General features: G+C 41.5%; 1 protein-coding gene across 2 annotated transcripts; it reads left to right on the top strand.

Annotated features, from left to right (window-relative positions):
* Positions 1–1159: 1159 nt before the first annotated feature.
* kdm4ab (lysine (K)-specific demethylase 4A-b) lies at positions 1160–17013 on the top strand. Of its 2 annotated transcripts, XM_079348619.1 has the most exons (23): positions 1160–1369; positions 2381–2542; positions 3196–3371; positions 3496–3610; positions 3795–3988; positions 4147–4196; positions 4292–4395; positions 4499–4636; positions 4749–4969; positions 6042–6208; positions 6329–6996; positions 7377–7487; positions 7694–7808; positions 7980–8155; positions 8859–9072; positions 10050–10129; positions 12270–12325; positions 13135–13243; positions 14112–14303; positions 14808–14978; positions 15091–15210; positions 15437–15529; positions 15674–17013. In XM_079348619.1, exons 2-23 carry the CDS (start codon positions 2402–2404, stop codon positions 15809–15811), a joined length of 3549 nt encoding a protein of 1182 aa, XP_079204745.1. In that variant the 5' UTR covers positions 1160–1369; positions 2381–2401; the 3' UTR covers positions 15812–17013. The 2 variants fall into 2 exon arrangements, with proteins under 2 accessions (XP_079204745.1, XP_079204746.1); XM_079348620.1 differs by lacking the exon at positions 7377–7487 and having other exon boundaries at positions 1161–1369.
* Positions 17014–18891: the final 1878 nt, after the last annotated feature.

Below are 18891 nucleotides of genomic sequence, written 5' to 3'. Positions count from 1 at the left end.
TGAAGAGAACACCTCTCCAACGTGCCAGACGCCATCGAATGTGAGCATTTGCCCACTCAAGTCTGTTACGGCGACGATCTGGAGTCAGGTTAAGACCCCGATGAGGACGACGAGCATGCAGTTGAGCTTCCCTGAGACGGTTTCTGACAGTTTGTGCAGAAATTCTTTGGTTATGCAAACCAATTGTTTCAGCAGCTGTCTGAGTAGCTGGTCTCAGACGATCTTGGAGGTGAACCTGCTGGATGTGGAGGTCCTGGGCTGGTGTGGTTACACGTGGTCTGCGGTTGTGAGGCCGGTTGGATGTACTGCCATATTCTCTGAAACGCCTTTGGAGACGGCTTATGGTGGAGAAATGAACATTCAATGCCCGAGCAACAGATCTGGTTGACATTCCTGCTGTCAGCATGCCAATTGCACGCTCCCTCAATGCTTGCGCCATCTGTGGCATTTTGCTGTGAGACAAAACTGCACATTTCAGAGTGGCCTTTTATTGTGGGCAGTATAAGGTACACCTGTGCACTAATCATGGTGTCTGATGAGCATCTTGATGTGGCACACCTGTGAGGTGGGATGGATTGTCTCAGCAAAGCAAAAGTGCTCACTATCACACATTTAGACAGATTTATGAACAATGTTTGAGAGAAATGGTAATATTGTGTATCTGGAATGAATTTTAGATCTTTGAGTCCATCTCATGACAAATGGGAGCAAAAACAAAAGTGTTGCGTTTATATTTTTGTTGAGTATATCTATCTATCTATCTATCTATCTATCTATCTATCTAGATAGATAGATAGATTTCCTTATATAACAATTATAAATTATGATGACAAATATAACTAATGAATATCAATTCCTTATGAGTATAAATCAGATATTAGAATCAATCAACTTAATTTATATATATATATATAAAAAAGAATATAGCTATGTTAAAGTGAAAGAAACATTTAATTTCAATGTTTTTATATGTAATTAATTTAAGCATTTATTTACAAAAGCTCAATATTTAATTGACTTTTTTTTTTTTTTAGAGTTCATAAGTTTGAGGCTCATTGTAGATTTGTTAAAATGTGCCATGAAAGAAACGGCGAGGATAGCACCACAGATTCGTGTTTTCATCCATCATATGACGGGTGGTCTGAGCTGCCCTCTGATTGGCTGAGCGTATCCCATGCGTGTTGTGGTAAACAAAATCCGAGGTGCGTGCGTGTGCGTGCGTAGAAGTGGTAATGGAGGATGGTGATCTACACACAAGGGGCTTTAGTTAGCAAGCTGTCTTTCTTTTTTGCTCACAGCTGCCGTTTCAAGTGAATCACAGGTATATATTTTGCAACGGAACAACGCCTGAGTCGACAGAGAGTCGCTGGTAAGTACTCTCATATACGTTAGCTTCTTAACTTACAATGCTAACCTAATAGCCGGAACTGGCTTCGGGTGTCGTCTATTTCCTGGACCTGGTTCATCTTCCGCGCTGCTTGACAGTGATGGTACCTGTGCTGGCTGCTTAACTTACTCATAGAGTTGTTGATTAACTCATTTTTGAGTAGGATATCTGTGATTTTATAATTAATTACACTTCGTAAGATCGTTTAAAACGTTTACTCTTAAATTGGTTGTCTGAGAACTTATAACAATTACTTTTATGTGTTGTGACAGAAACGATGATTTCCTGTTATTCAGGAAATAATCATGTCCCTTCCGAGTGATAACGTGATTTGGTGTCTCTTAAAAACACTTGTCGTTTTCGTCAATAGTAAAAAGCAAGACAACAAATTAAATCTGACAGGAATACCGTGATATACACTGTCACGTTAATGGTCCAGAACTAAACGGGACATAAATACGAGACTGAACATCGATGCTATCAGTTAGCTCATGCTATGCTAAGTCTTAATGTAACAAGTTAGCAAATGAGCTATTGTTGGCTAGCTGAGCTTCTATGGAGGGACCAAGTTAAAGAGACGCTAGATGAACCAATCAGGGAAGGAGCAGCGGTTTCCCAGGCTCACCCGCCTCAGTGATTAACATACTGTAACAGTGTGGTAAATAAAATGTTATACAGCGTAGTGCTTTTTCTCTTCATATTCTGTTTCTGAAAGATAAGATAAAATAATATAAGATAATATTTAAATAATGAATAATTTATTCATCTCGCAGATGAAGAACTTTGCAATGTTACAGCAGCAAAACAGGAAAGCAGAAGAAAATCACAGTGCAAAAATTAAATTAGATAACAATATAAAAGAAAGATGCATTAAACATAGTTAAAGCTCTATGTCTGTACAAACGGTACACACATTTAGTACATTTACTACACTCCACTAATAAAAATAAAAATGTCACATTGTAAATATCAACATTTCTTCTCATCAAACAGGAGCTGCCACTGAGTTTTGGGATGGCGTCGGATGTGGTTTCCCAAAACCATGGCTCTAAAGGGATCATGACTTTTTATCCCACTGCTGAGGAATTCAAGAACTTCACTCGCTACATTGCATATATAGAGTCACAGGGTGCACACAAAGCGGGCCTGGCTAAGGTAAGTACTGACTGCCTTAATTCACAGGCCGTTTCTCACACTTGTTGTATGAGGTAAAAAAAAAACAATACTACAAAGATCATTGAGAGACATGATAGCGTGGCGTCATATCTGATGTTTTTTTATTTTATTTTTTTTATTAATTCAAATCAATTCAATTAAAAAAACTCTGCACCCCGGGGTGCAATTCAAAGGCACACAGAGCAGTAAATGAATTACAGCGCAGCTATACTAAAATTTAACCAAAGATAAAGTGTCAATACAAGAATAAAGTGTCAAAATGTAAGTACGAAGTCAAAGTGCAAAACAACAAAGTGAAATACAAATGAAGGCATAAGAGGAATGTGATTGGACTAAAGATGTAAACAGAAATATGCAGTAAATAGGAATTATATATATATATCTCCAACAGAATAAAGTGGAGTAGTTCATGAAGAGCAATATAAACATAATAAACAGAATAAACAATATTAGGGAGTTAAGGTAAGCGTGTTTACACTGGCTTGTCCTGAATTTCCCTCGGGATCAATAAAGTATCTATCTATCTATCTATCTATCTATCTATCTATCTATCTTGTCAAAAAAAAAAAGAATCTCCCCCAATATTAACTGGTGTTGACAACGCACTGACTGTCCACTTTTTTTTCTGCAAGATTGTACCACCAAAGGAATGGAAGCCAAGAAGCTCCTACGATGATATAGACGATTTGATAATACCGGCACCCATTCAGCAGGTGGTCACAGGACAGTCAGGCCTTTTTCAGCAGTACAACATCCAGAGGAAGTCCATGACTGTTAGAGAATTTCGAAAGCTTGCAAACAGTGACAAGTAAGAGGCCTAACTTCTTTTATGTTTTATATATGCCCTATTGATAACAGTGAAGTGCATTCCTAACTTTAATTGCTGACGTTCTTGTATGGTGGGGAGGTAATCAACTCTTTTACGATCATAGGTTCTGTAGTCCACATTATGACGACTTTGAGGAGCTGGAGAGAAAGTACTGGAAGAATGTGACTTTTAATCCACCCATCTATGGAGCTGATGTAAATGGAAGTCTATATGACCCCGTGAGTGGACCCTAATTATATGTTCTTGCTGGAGTAAATATTCATCACTAGTGATGGGTTCTCCTAATACTGTCTTTATATCCATTGACCTGACACACAAGGGATGCCTTTACAGATACGGACTATTGTGGCGTGTATCATCACTTCAGGTCTCATCTGTTGATGCTCTGCTTTGCTCACACAGGAAGTCAAAGAATGGAACATCTGCCGTCTGAACACCATTTTGGATACTGTTGAATGTGAAAGTGGCATCACTATTGAGGGTGTAAATACACCCTACTTGTACTTTGGTATGTGGAAGACCACCTTTGCATGGCACACTGAGGATATGGACCTCTACAGTATCAACTATTTGCACTTTGGAGAGCCCAAATCATGGTAACATGCAAACTGCTCTTTTCTTTATGATTGTTGTGTTTCTAAAATTTGATGACTGACTTTGTCCATATTGTAAATCGACTGACGTCCCACTGCATTTTGTATACATAAATGCATAAAACATGTCATTTTTTAAATTGTTTTTATTGTATTTCCAGGTACTGCGTTCCTCCAGAGCATGGGAAGAGATTGGAACGTTTGGCTCAAGGTGAGACCCCAGTGTTTTTTTTGTTTTGTTTTTTTATCATATCAAGCTGTTAAATACCACGACCTCTAACATCTGTCTCCCGTCTCATCTCATAGGCTTCTTTCCTGGCAGTTCCCAAAATTGTGAGGCCTTCTTGAGGCACAAGATGACGCTCCTCTCTCCTTCTATATTGAAGAAGTACAGCATTCCATTCGATAAGGTATGTCATTTTATTTCTCTGCATATCAAACACTACCTTCTTTTCTTACCTGAAACTAATGTCAAAGCTTAAGTAACTAATCATTTTATCACCACTCCCAAAGATTACCCAGCAGGCCGGAGAGTTCATGGTAACCTTCCCCTATGCATATCATGCTGGTTTCAACCACGGTTTTAACTGTGCAGAATCCACAAATTTTGCCACAGAGAGATGGATTGAGTATGGCAAGCAAGCAGTTTTGGTAAGAAACAATGATAACAGACACAACCAGGACAAAATCTGGTTTTAGCTTCCCATTAAGAATTTAACACGTGCATTCACGTCGAGATCTTTTCTGCGTCCGCTTCCTTTAGTGCTCGTGCCGTAAAGACATGGTAAAGATCTCCATGGATGTATTTGTGAAGAAATTTCAGCCAGATCGCTATGAACAGTGGATGGCAAGGCGAGATGTGGCACCCATTGATCACTCAAGGCCCACCCCGGAGGCCAAAGAGTTCCTTGGAGAGTCCTTCAATGACGTCACCAGCAACAATAACTCAAAGGAGAGCTGTGGGGAGGACAGAGAGAGGAAGAGGTGGGTGTCTTTTTTTTTTTCTTTTTTCTTTTTTTTTCGACCAATCAGCGTACTTCAGTGTTTAGCTTTTAGGGTCGGATTGATATTCTTGGCACCCTAACAGAAGGGTCTCAAAAAGTAGGACGGTACGGATCGGTCATTTGGGGATCTTTCCCGGCTTCAGTCTATGGAAACGCCACAAAATGCCAAACCGAACTGAACCGCTAGGTAGAAACGGGACTTAACAAACTGACCAAACACTTCCTGAAGCGTTGTTGCTAATGGGCTGGATTTGTAGTTAGATGTACAATGTATTCTTTAGTTTATGTCACACTGCAGTGTTGATGAAATCTGCCTGTGCATGTAAACACTATACTTTATTGGACGTTGTTGCTGTTTGCTCATGACAATGTTCCTGATGTTTTAAATTTGAATGTTTTTCAATTGGAATAGAAAGTCTACATCTCGCTGCAGTTAATGAAATGACTGTTAAGTATTTTTTTTTTCCATCAGTGGATTTTTTCACATCAAGTGAATCCACGGGCTCTCACGCACCAAGGAGATCATCGACCGTTGGTCTTAGTTGGACCATCGGCGAGTGGTCGTCGCCCTAGTTTTTGCGTCGTGTCCGACTCTGACGCTCCTCAGCTGCCTTTTTTTGCCAGTGAGAGGAATCACTCTGATTGGTTGTTCGGATGTTTCATTTATCTCCAGCTCACGACACAGGTTCGGGAAAGCCCCCTGAGCATGCTGCTGTCGTATCCCTGCTTTCACCTATTAGTGCGCAGTCCCCTCTTCTTTTCTTTTCCCACTAAAAGAGAAAGGGCTGACAACGCCAGTGCCACTTTTAACTTTTTATCAGACATCACTCTTGGTCAGTAGTGACCTATAATGCAAGTGGTGAGCGACAGCGGTGAGAAAACGCTTTTCTCGTATTATAACAACCGACTACCACCTGCCTGCTGGCATGGAGTTATTTCCTCTCCCACATGCGAGAGGTGGTTCTAATATCTACAACCAAAAGACAATGGGTCAAAGATTCACAGCTCATTTACTCTGTCTTTTTTTTTTGTTTGTTTTACTAAACCATCAGCCCTACACAAAGGATAGAGACCAAAAGACACCGAGTGTGTCTCGATCTGCCAGACGAGGTCATTCCCAAAGATGAAGATAATGAGGATGTGGAGCAGTACGGGAAGCGCCCCAGGCTTAGCCTTATACCTCCACGCACTGTGTCTCAAGATGGGAAGAGAAATAAAGGTATTTTCAGCTCTGCATTCACTGTACTCATTTACCCTGTCTGTTCAGTGAGCCTTGAATTGTTTGGTCGGAAGCCGAATTAAATCAGTTCAATCAACTGACCTTTGCTTGAATTTCCAGGCCCGCCGAAGTTGGTCGTCACACCGACCAAGCTCACTTTATTAGATCCGTTCCACAGGAGTTTAAACGGAGATGCAGGCCGACCCCCTCATTACACCAAAACCCGCGCGCCTGCAATCTCCTCTCTGTCCCAGCACAGAAACGGACATCTATCAATATCGGTGTCGCCTTCGTGGACAGAGGTCAACACTGCTCCGGCCCGCAAAATGGGAGTAGCTAGCCTGCTCTTCCACAGGACTCTGAGTCCAAAAGACACTCTTCAAGTGCACAGCTACACATTAGAGAAGAAGCAGCAGCAGCAGCACACGCAGCTTCAGGTGCACAGCTACGCCAGAGAGCATCAACCACGTCATCTACAGCACAAATCCTGCACGCCGTCACACACCCGGGTTCAGTCTTCACCCGAGGCCCCCCGCTGTGAGGGGGCAGAGCTTCCGTCGGAAGCGGAAAAGTCCCTTCCCAAAGAAGCACTGGATGGATCACAAGCACGGGGTCTTGTGGAGCAAAAGGAGGAAGCGTCTCCAAAAACAACAGCGGTTTCGGTGAAGCTTGGGGAGAAGGAACCTGAAGTTGAGCCCACCAGCACGAGTGCTTCCTCTCCGTCTCCAACACAGCACAGAGAGGCAGACAAGGCGCAGCACGAGCCCCCCAAGAACAACAAGAGAAAGGTCTTTAAATATTTATTTATTGTACGAATGAGCTTGTGAAAATGGCAAGTTTTATAGTGCATGAGTTGTCTTTCCTAGAACCACTAAACTCAGTGAAGTCATTAATCCTAAATCCATTGCTTTCTTCTATTTCGCTTTATTGCATGAAGTCACTGAAAAGTAAGCAACAAGACTTTTTGGTATCTCTGTACTGGTGTGTTTTCCTCGCATGACGTCTGCGTACTAATCCCTTTGAGCTCAACGTTATAACTGATCCTACTGACGGAGCAACCCTTCGGTCTTCTGGTGGCAGAACACGCACTTTTTTTTTTTATTATTACGCATCATTCCAAAGTCTGCCGTAAATCTCATCGATGTTAACGATGCTGTCCAAACTACAGAGTTACCAGTGCCCCCTTGAGGATAGTGGCATTGTCATCGTGAAAGACACCGTTCCTTTAAGGAAACCAAATCATGATGAGACGAAGGTGACCGCTCACAGTCATTGTCACGTAAGTGGATACTAGCTTGTGGCCAAATTGTCAAAGGGATTTGTGGACCCATTGTGTATCTGGAAACATTTGCATACCAGTACAGAGCTCCCAATACGCCCGAGAAGTCCTCATGACCAATCATGTCACCTGGATCATCACCGATGCAGGTTTTTTTAATTCCCTGTCAGAAGCGTTGCCTTGTTATACTCTTGTTTGTCCAGCAGATGTCAGAAGAACAATCCTACTGCAAGTCCATAGTGAAGAAGCACCAGCAGCAAGCACAGCTGCCGAAGCTGCCCCGTCATCACCCTCTGATCAGGGAGCCGCACAGTGACGATGGTACGCAGCGTCTAACTTCATCTGCTTCATAAATCAGTGAATACAAATTCAATGACCTGTTGTTGTGTTTTCATTGTCTCTTTATCCATAAACCGACTATGGTCCAAATGTCTTTCTGATGTCTTGTCTTCCTCCTTCTTTCATGCCCATCTGTCGTCACCCTGTCTATAGATTGGTATGTAGATGTGGAGGAGGATCAGGAGGAGAAAGAGGAGTGGGCGAAGCCTCTCACCCAGCTGTGGCAGTGTCGACCCTACAACCCACAGGCAGAGCGCGAGTACAACAAGAGAATGGGTCAACAGGCCCCGTACTGTGCCATCTGCCTGCTGTTCCACTCCTACCATCAGGTGAAAACACTGAATGATCTTACGAATGGGTTAGCTTATGTTTATTGATCTTTTCCAAATATGGCATTCAAGGAAGAAAAAAAAACCTAAAATATTTCATTATCACAAAGAATGAAATTGCAGGGCAGAAACAGTGAGGACCGACAAACAAACAAACAAAAACAGAACTTGTAATGACAGAGACCTGTACTGTAAAGAGAGTCCAACATACAATAATAATACATTCAATAACCCTAACATAGGAGATCAGGCTAGTTCAAACCTGGTTTGTGACCCTATCAAGAAGGGAAGTCTGGATTTCTTCATGTGTGTTCACATATAAAGAGTGTGTGTTGTCTGCCTTCAGGATATGGATGCATTTTTTTTTTTTTTAAAGCACACCATATAAAAAATGAGTAAGTTACAGACATCTAGACCAAATAAAAACAAGCTTCTACCTGATTCAGTCAGTCAAATACAGATGTCTTATTCATGCTTTGTCTTTTACACGTTATTGTTGTAAGAATGTCTGTGGAGAAAAACAAAGTGCACTTTTGCAAACGTGATGTCATGAGTGAAATGTAAACATTTCTAGAAAGTTAGATATTTCTTATCATACTGTATTATGTTACCCAGGCAAAACTCACTGAAATGTGTCCAACTGACGATACGTGGGAAAGAAAATGTACTGACAAGCCTTTGCGATTCTTTCCTCCCCCTAAAGTCCGAGTCGGGCGGTGCGAGCTCATGCGTGACGCTGGTGAACCGTCCAGGCGGCCTGCAGTGGTCCAAGCCGCTCATCCCTGAAATGTGTTTCAACACCCAAACCAGCAAGACGAGCGACAGCGGGGAGGGACAGCTGTCAAACCCTCACGTCATGGAGGACGGGACGAGCCGGCTGGTCAGCTGTGCCCAGTGCTGCGTGCGCGTACATACCAGTAAGTCTGTGATGATCGGGCGTGGATGTGAGCATGCATAGATAGTAACGCTTCAGGCGTTCTTTCTTAAATATTCAGATCAATTTTTATATATCAAGTTATTAAGATGAGGTGCACACACTAATACCACTTTATTTACCGTAATTTACCGTAAATTCCGGACTATTGAGCGCACCTGGATATAAGCCGCACCGGCTAAAAATAAGTAAATAAATGTATTTGTACATATATAGGCCAAACTTGATTATAAGCCGCAGTTGTCCACGTTGTAACAGAGCTATTTACATCGAAAGACGTGACACTTTTAATTAAATACGTAGGCTACTGGTAACATTCAGAAATACGAAGCCTACTGGAAATCCTTTATTGAACAGTGTCTGTAACTCGGCTGATGAAAAAGATGACCGTAATACATTTCACAAGAAAAAGTCCATCCATTCACTGCCTCAGAATGACTTCATTACTCACTTCCTCAGTCTCTGTTGTCGCTGTCAGTGTCATCTTAACGTGCAGCAGCTCTGTTAGCTTCTTTGACAGCCAGGTCGATCGCCTTTAACTTGAAAGCTGCATCATATGTATTTCTCCGTGTGTTTTCCATGATGAGGGTGCGTGCATGAAGCGCAAAATGACTGATATTAAGATCCGACGTGACGAGGTCAAATGTTTTTGCAGCAGAAGCTCATTGTCCCACAAGAAAAATCCATAAATAAGCCACATCCTTGTAAAAGCCGCAGTGTTCAAAACGTGACAAAAAAGTAGCGGCTTATAGTCCGGAATTTCCGGTAAATGTTTAAAGAAAACTTTTATGGTGTGAAAAAAAATAAAACACAGGATGCCGGCAGTTTATTTATCTTTAATAAAAGAAATGTATAAAAAAGATTAGATTCTCTCGGATTAAAAGCGTCATATTGCTGACAACCAAACCGATGAATGGTTTCTGTGGACAGTAAATGTGTGACTCTTTTCTTCCTCTTCAGGTTGTTATGGTGTGTCTGGTCACGGAGCCGAGCTGGATGACTGGCTGTGCGCCCGCTGCGAGGCAGATGCTGTCACTGAGGTTAGTGGAGTGGAGCTCATCTCATCAGAATCATTTTGATCACTTCTCGAGTTGTTTTTCAAGGTCACTTGGTAGTAAAGAACTTTAAGTTTCTGTTCAGTTTGAAGTCATGCATCATTTTTACTAATATGACAAAAACTTTAAAGATCAGTATTTTGAGCTTTTTGTTTGGCTGTAGCACAATTTTGCCCTTTTTTATAAGACCAAAAATACACGTGCCAGTACACACTGTATGAGGTTTATTCCTTGACTTAAACTTGTGATCAAACAACACAAGCTAGAACCTGCAATACTCAACTCACGGCTCCTTTTTAATCCTATTTGGGGGCACAAAAAAAAGATCCCTCAGAAATATTCAAAAGGAGAACTTTGTCAGCAGAAAAGGTTAATTGCATGTCACATCAGTGTTCCCCACAGACAACGGCATAACTGCTGACCTTTTTTCCATCTGTGTGAGTGCCGTCGTAAAACGCAGATCACCACTTTTCAAAATGTGGCTGAACTTATTCAAGTGTCGATGAATAAGTATTAAGGGAATAAGGAGAACATAACGGAAGCAAAATGAGATGAAAGTTGTTTGTGACACAAGTGATTATAAATTGGAGAATAAATCACAATTAAAATGATATACAGTATTTAACCTTTTATATACAGTAGATCCTAACATAATGAATACACATAGTAAATAAGGCCCACTAAGGTTTACATTATAAGATAATTCTGTCTGTTAATTTCTCTTTTGAAACTTAATAGAACTGAAGTAATATTTGTGGATGAATCAGGATAACAACAATAATGATAAATTCTAGATATTGCACGTCATGCTTTCATTTCTTAATCAACTATCTATTATCCATTTACTAAATTCTGTTAATAGTCATTACAGTCAGAGAAGAGATTTTTGGATTGTGGCTCTTGCAAAAACATGTCATGTCAAAGTGGCTTCTGATTTGGGGAAGGTGGTGGAGCAGCTGATGTGGAGTGTCTTAACGTAGCCAGCACGCCGGCCCTCCCTTCACACAAATAAACTCTGTGTGCTGCTGCTTCCTGTGTTCAGGCAGAGTGAGAGCGTCCTCGTCCTTCCTTTTTGAAGACGTTGTTTTTCTTAACATTGTTTTTAAAAACGTATCTTCAACTGTCCATTGATTTCAACATTCCTGTCCGCTCAGAACAATAGACAGTCGTTGGGAAACATTCTGGGAATGTCGCCCAGTGCGACCACAAACACCTTCTGACCAGCAGTGAGCACGCTTGACTTTAAACTTGAAACCGACTTGAAATGTTTCTCAGCTTATTCAAATGTTTAACCTGATGTCAGAAGGATCACTTAGTTGGCAGGAAATATTACTGATGAATATTGAACATGATCACACCTCTTGACTGTTCAGTGAGAAAGCGAGGCAGAAAGGTGAGAGTCTGATCATTTCATTTGATGGAGTTACATTACTAGTGGCTGTTTAAATAGTTCTGTAATGTGGACTGTAAAGGCAAAGAATGCAATTGATGAACTATTATTGTCAGGACAATTTAATACCAAAATGACCAACAGGGTAGCACATGCACAGCCAACCCCCCCTCTCAGCTGCAGGAACATACGATGAAAAAATATAAGCTGTGGCTTGGCACCTGATGTCTTCTCCTTTATATTCCAGTTGTATATACCTCTTGTATATTACAACTTTTTACTGCAGTAAACAGTCAGTGTTTTGTTAAGAACCTAAAATAAAAAAAGGTCCAAAAGTCTTTTGTTTTTGCTGTGAATTAAAAGTGCTTTTGAGAACGGAAACAGGGGGTCGCCGGTGGCGCAGCGGCAGTGCGCGCGATCCCACTTATCGAGGCTCAGTCCTCGCGCGCGGGCGGCCCGGGTTCGCGTCCGGCCTGTGGCCCATTTCCCGCATGTCTCTCCCCACTCTCTCCCCCCTTCCGACTCTATCCACTTTCCTCCCTCTATAATAAAGGCATAAAAACGCCAAAAAAAAAAAAAGGAAAAAAGAGAACGGAAACAGTCAGGTCAGACCAAGTCAAAAATTGAAATCGACCAAAGAAATTGCAGTCAGTGCCTCTCTGGTGGCTAAGAACAAAAGAGTCCATTTCCAGAGTCACCATTTTAAAGATGACCACATTGTGTCTGTTCCTCCAGGACTGCTGTCTGTGCTCCCTGAGAGGTGGAGCTCTGCAGCGAGCCAACGATGACAAGTAAGTAAAGAGCATAATATTGACAGTCACAACAACTTCATGTCCTTAACCTTCAGTAAATTGTACCTTGATCAGAAGCGTTGAAGTTTTATCGTGTTTGTTGAGTGGAAATGGACGAGGCTTGTCCCTGAGTTGGAAACGACACGTTCAATCAGATTCTTTACGTGTTTTGAAAAATAATAGTGGGTGGGTTTTTATGACTTTAGATCTATTATCCTGTTAGTCTGACAAATCAGCCCAGCTGTAATTGTATTTGTTAATGTTATAATTTCCTTTAAAAGTGTCTTTAACACTTCTTAAAGATCATCATATCATGGAAAACATTGTGGGGGAGAATTATTTTTTAATTTTTTTTAGCTTCATTACATTTTCATTTTCCAGAGGATTCAGTTCTATTTCTATTATTTCATGTGAAGGTGGAGATATGGAGAAAGTATTATTGATGGCTTTATGATATTTACTAAACAGGCGTATGTCTGACTGCTTGGTACACAACAGATGTTGTACCTCTATTTGGTCTCCGTAGACAAACCCACAGCTGTGTTTGTTTTTTTTCTGTTTGTGCTGAGTCAGACTTGTGTCCAGTCTTGCTTCATGTGCGACAGTGTAAATGAATGTCAGTTGACTCCTTTTTTTTCTCTTTTTCGAATAATTCACCAGAGTCACACAAAGAGTTTCTCATTAAACCATTATATGTGTTTTTAAAGAACGAGCCTCTGTGTTCAGAATTCACTAACATTTGGCTGTACAATTTTTTTCCCTGAACGTTGAACTGGTCTTTATCTACACCATGTTTGCTTTTGTCACAGGTGGGTTCATGTGCTGTGTGCCATCACTGTGCTGGAAGCTCGCTTTGTCAACATCACTGAGCGGTGTCCTGTCGACCTCTCCGCCATCCCACTGCCCCGCTTCAGACTGGTAAGACCGGGCGCAGACACGGCGCCCTGCGTTTGGTCTGACTGAGACCTGAAGTGCAGCCGTTCAAATGGACGTCACTGTTGATGCGACGTGATTTAAGCGGGGCCCCTCTGTTTGCTGTTGTTCGACTAATCATTAGCTGTTTTCACACATCCTAGTAAATACGTTCAACATGATTGACAGTATGAACTAAAGAGAGGATGAGAACATGATGAAGCACGTGTTGACCCTCAGTCAGACAGACTTCATGACAAACAGAGCTGTTCTCAGATGACCTCTGCTTGTTGTTTCCACTGACGGTTAAATGTTCACCGTGATGAAACTGGTGTTGGCGCCTTTCGGCTGTCCCTGCTCAGTTTCACTTCTCGTTCTCGCCCCTGAACGTGTGTGGAAAAAAATGCTTTTTACCGTTTCAGCTGTGATGGCATTTTATGAAGAAAAAAAAAAAGGTCACTGAACTGCAGAACAAAGAACTTTAACTTGAAGTGAATGTGAAGGACAGTTTAGTCGTCTCTCCTGACTTCTGTTTGAGTCACCTTTCAACAGGCTTTTGGAAATGAATCAGGACAAAAATCACTACAGTTGTCTCTGTGTTTTTTTTACCGTGCTGACCTTGGTCTCACTTTGAGAGAAATCAAATGGAAGTTGCGTCACGTCCCTCTAAGGTCTTTTTGACCCAGTTCCCGTCTGGGTCTGCCTGTATTTGTGCTTCTTCTGACATTTTTCTCTCTTTCTCCCTCTCATCCTCCTCACTCGGCTCGTTTCCTTTCTTCTCCTTTCCTTCCTCTCTACTTCCTTCACTTCACCTACTCCTGACTTGTCCTCTTGACCCCACACTGCCCCTTTCAAACATGCGTTGCTCTGGTAGAAGTGTGCGTACTGCAGGAAACGGATGAAGCGAGACTTGAAAGGATGCTGCGTCCAGTGCTCCAATGGACGCTGCTCCACCGCGTTTCACCCCACCTGTGCCCAGGCAGCTGGTGTCCTCATGCACCCAGACGACTGGCCGTTCATAGTCTATATCACCTGCCACAGACACCGGACGCCCGTCATACCTGAGGTAAACTAGCTGTGTTTTATCCGTTATGTGCAGGAAGGCGCACACTTCCTGTACGTCAACTACCAGCTCTTTTCGCTTCTGCTCAGTCAGCCATGATGCAAATTGGTCTTAAACAACCAGAGGGATTCTTACTTCTGTAACTTACTTTTTCATGCTGCTGTGATTCTATAATCGGGGGAGACAGCCATCTGTATGGTCATGTCGAGAAATATGCAGACAATGTTATGCAAGAACACGCTCTGGGGATTCTTGCTGTCATGGTGTAAGACTATGTGACGACAAGTCCGGGCTTGACTGTGGAATAAAATGCACTATAGCAGCAGCTGGAAGTTTACACAAAGAAGAACAGTATCAAACACAATATTGGTTTGTTCCTAACAGAAGACAGACCCTGGCTGCATTGTCTCTTTACACCTGTGCTGCTTATTGCTCCACTTATTTGCTTATATGCTGAGGGGCCATAAACTCCTTTTTTCACAGTAAGTCTCCATATCTGCCTCCTAGCGTAACAAGGCCTCCATGCGAGAGCTGATGGCGGGGCAGAGGGTGATCTGCAAGCACAAAAACGGCCGTTACTACCACAGCGAGTTGATGGAGCTGACCACAGCCACCTTCTACGAGGTCGTGTTCGACGACGGCTCCTACAGCGATAACCTCTTCCCCGAGGACATCGAGGTGATGAATTAGCTTCCAGTCAAGCACTTATTTCTTTTGTTCCCTTTCTTACATTTCTTAGGTTTCTTTTTCTACGTGCCTTGAGTTCACCTTTCACACTGCCTTCCAACAGAACCGTGACTGCGTCCGGCTCGGCCCACCTGCTGAAGGCGACGCTGTTCAAGTGCGATGGACGGACGGGCTGATATATGGAGCCAAGTTTGTGGCATCACACTCCATCCCGATGTACCTGGTAAAGCTCCCCGCATCTGTCTCTGTCCCCTGGTGCTTACTGAATACTGTGTCTCCTCCATTTGAGTTCTGTGCTTGGTTAGATAGAAATAATGATGTGACAACTGCTGGCAAATTGTTCGTAGTAGTAAGTGCTGCATTGTGATAATATATAAGACACAACTCAAGCAGGCTGACTGTAAAGTAATGGTTTAACTTTTCATCTTCTGTGTGTTTGTGACACTAAGGTGGAGTTTGAAGACGGTTCACAAATCTCTGTGAAGAGAGAAGACCTCTACACTCCGGATGAGGATCTGCCCAAACGTGTCAAGTCCCGCATGGTACCCTGCACTCTTTGATCTCATCAGAGTGTCTTTGAACCATCTTGTGCTAACAAAACCTACCGCTAGCCACTTTTTTTTTGTTGTTGTTGTCTAGATCAGAAAGTGCTCATTTCTCATTCCAATCCTGTGTTTGCTCCTCAGTCTGTGGCGTCCGACATGCGGTTTGAGATCTTCACAAAGAACGAAGTCAAAGAGACCTCGAAGAGGCAACGAGTGATCAACTCCCGATACAGAGAGGACTACATCGAACCCGTCATTTACAGAGCCATCATGGAGTGACGTCCATTCCTCTCTGTTTCTCTCTCTTCTCCCTCCTGCTTTCCTCCTCTCTTCCTCGCCACAGAGAGGTGCAGCACCACCTCCTCTCTTCTTGGTCCGGCTTCTCTGTTCTTCTTGCTACGACTGATAGGAATGACCAACACACCCTCAACTCCTCTTCTTCCTTCCACTACCTGTCAGGCTTCATCTTTATAAACTACGGCTGGGACTTTAAGAGACTTTTGTGTGCATTGAATTATTATATTTTTAGACATCCATTTCTCATTTATATCACTTTGGTTTATATTTCCTTCCACCGTTGCATTTTCTTCATTGTTTTTCAGCAAGAAGCCATCAATTAATTATTTAATATGAAAAGGCTGGGCTGTCTTACTGCAGCAGATGTTATACCACCATGATATAGCAGCTGTCAACACATCACACCCAGCACAGGAATTCTACTTCTCTTCTTCTTTGAAGTAATTTATCTCTGTTATTCATATATATATATTTTTTTTATAATTGATCAAATATTTTGCAGTGAAGAAATAAGTGTTCAGGATAAATTCGGGTTTTAAAGAAAGCATTAGGTTTTTTTTTTTTGTGTATTTCAACAAAGGCAGAACTGAAAAGTTTCATCCTGTTAGCTGGAGATCACAACAATTTGAATCAAAACTTTTGATTCATCCAGAACTCTTTGAGTTGATGTCCCCAAAGAAATTAATGTCTCATTCTGACACATCTGCAGATTGTACTTTACACTCTGTGCGTCTACTGTGAAGAAAGAAGAAAGCTGGTAAAGGGCCTGAGCATTACATTTTAGAGCGCCGGGCACGCTTTGCTTTTCTTGAAGCTTTGTCATAACTCCTGTAATTAATGTTATTATTACACTTTATTTATGCCAGTGCATTGAGTTTGAAACAAAGCTATTTTTGTCATGTCCTTTTCACAGTCTGTAGAAAACCTCAGATGTATTTATATTTATTATATTGAAAGGTTTTCAGACATCCTGTTTAAACTTCCAGGCCCACTTTTCCTGTTTCGGGATTGGACGGTGTGAATGCCTGTGTGGGTGGAGTCGCTCTCAAAGCAAAAAGCACTTATTGTTCCCTCCTGCCACGGGACATTTAGATATTTTTGTGTGTTCTTGATGAAAGTTAGCTTAAGAGATGAACATTGTAACCAGGTTATAGTTTGATCTCAAATAAAAAACGTGGTAAGAGGATCCTTTTCATGTAGAGTCCTTGTTTATGTGTCATGTCAATATCTTTGGGGTAGAAAAGTTCAAGGGGATCTGAGGCATTATTCACAAAGTACTAAGAGTTGCTCCTCGTGACTACATTCTATGAAAACTCTAAGAATCAGGACATTTTCTCAGCATTTAGACTAGATCCTTGTAAAGATGAAAGTTATTCACAAAGCATGTTGAGAGCTGCTGCGAGAGCTCCTACAGTTTAAAACAGTTCGGAGTAGTGAGGACTTTCTCAAGCTGAGGAGAAAATGAAATATTCTTCAAACACTGTGAAGAATATGTTTGACTCGTAGGTGGGCTGAACAGACAGAACAAACATTTGTTTTTCCCTACATGTGGTTACCTCCAGAGGATGCTTCCAATCACTATTGAAGGTTCTTCATGGTGATATAACTATCAGCATGTGAGGAAGCTGTTGCATAAGTGAGCATCTGCTTTTAAACATTGTGTATGCTATGTGTAAGTACGTTTCACAGATGACATCATTTCATAGTGTTCATAATTTCACAATGTCTGACCTTTTTCTCGCCCAGTTTTTTCTTTCTTTCTTCTTTTGATTAATCTATTACAGTTTCTGAAAATAATGTAACAACGGGGTCAACCACGCCTCCACACTAAAATAACTCTTTTTGTCTCTGCCTTGGCCAGAGTCCAAGCAAGGATTATTAGCCTAGGAATGATTTAGGAGCAAAGTGATGAGCTTTCTGAGGGTTTTTGCAGTGTGTGAATATGGGCCCTGGATTCTGAGGTAGAGCTGCTTTTCAGATCAGGTTATATGGTTGTGAATGTTTTATTAGTTTTTAACTTTTGCTACATTTTGACTTTATCCATTTAACTTTAGTTTAAAAACCCCTTTATGCTGGTTTTGTATGGAAATGATGAGATTTAATTTCTGGTTCATCAGTTGTGGTTTTCTTGTGTAACTTGTCAGAGAAGAGGCTCAAAGGAATTGGAGAAAAAAAAAAATAAATGTAAAAAATCCAAAGAACTAAATAACACCAAAAGATGAACAATAACCATCCACAAAAGACAAACACACAGGATGTCAGTCAGCAAGGTTGTGATGAAGAATAAAATTTTCCTGAATTTTTTCAGGATTTTTTTTTTATATTCATGATATATGGATATACAGTCTATAACAGGGGTAGCCAACCCTGGTCCTCGAGGGCTACTATCCTGCATGTTTTAGATGTCTCCCTCTTCCAACACACCTGATTCAAATGATTATCTCATCATCAAGCTCTGCAGAAGCCTGATAACAATCCTAATCATTTGAATCAGGTGTGTTGGAAGAGGGAGACATCTAAAACATGCAGGATAGTAGCCCTCGAGGACCAGGGTTGGCTACCCCTGGTCTATAATATAAAAAAATAGGTTGATTAATTTAAAGCAGTTTAATGTACATCAATGTTGAGACATAACTTGCCCTTGTGGATATTAATCAAGACAGTTAATTCAAATAACTGTTACTATAACTTTATGGTTTTCCTCTTGTCAGTCCATCCACTCAGAAGGACCTGTGGACAGCTGAGGGAGTTTATTTCTTCCCTTTGACATTTACTAACCTGGAACAATATGCAGTAATATAAATGCAGCACATGAGAACAAATACAATCTATGCTGACTTGTTTTAAATGATCTGCATCTGTATTTTCTAAAGAATAAACCCATCCCTGTGGAATGAGGAGGATGAAACCCACTAGCTCCCTGGGTTCAGGAGGTGTTCTCAAAGGCCTGAAAAGGAAACACGCTTTGGGTGAACTCACTTTCTGTTTATCCTGGCTGTACATAAAGCAGGAGATATTGCAAGTATTAATAGTAGTTATGTGGTTGAAAAACAGTTGAAGTG

Source organism: Symphodus melops (genome assembly GCF_947650265.1).
Source record: "Symphodus melops genome assembly, chromosome: 7".
Taxonomy (NCBI): Eukaryota; Metazoa; Chordata; class Actinopteri; order Labriformes; family Labridae; genus Symphodus; species Symphodus melops.
The sequence above is the reverse complement of the archived record's forward strand: the minus strand, read 5'-3'. Positions and strand labels throughout refer to the sequence as shown.

Excerpts from the sequence above, each read along its gene's own strand:
- kdm4ab (XM_079348619.1), top strand. The coding sequence starts at position 2,402 with ATGGCGTCGGATGTGGTTTCCCAAAACCATGGCTCTAAAGGGATCATG. Across the intron at positions 3,611-3,794 it reads ATGGAAGTCTATATGACCCC|GAAGTCAAAGAATGGAACAT; the intron begins GTGAGTGGACCC and ends TTGCTCACACAG. Across the intron at positions 4,970-6,041 it reads GAGGACAGAGAGAGGAAGAG|CCCTACACAAAGGATAGAGA; the intron begins GTGGGTGTCTTT and ends CTAAACCATCAG.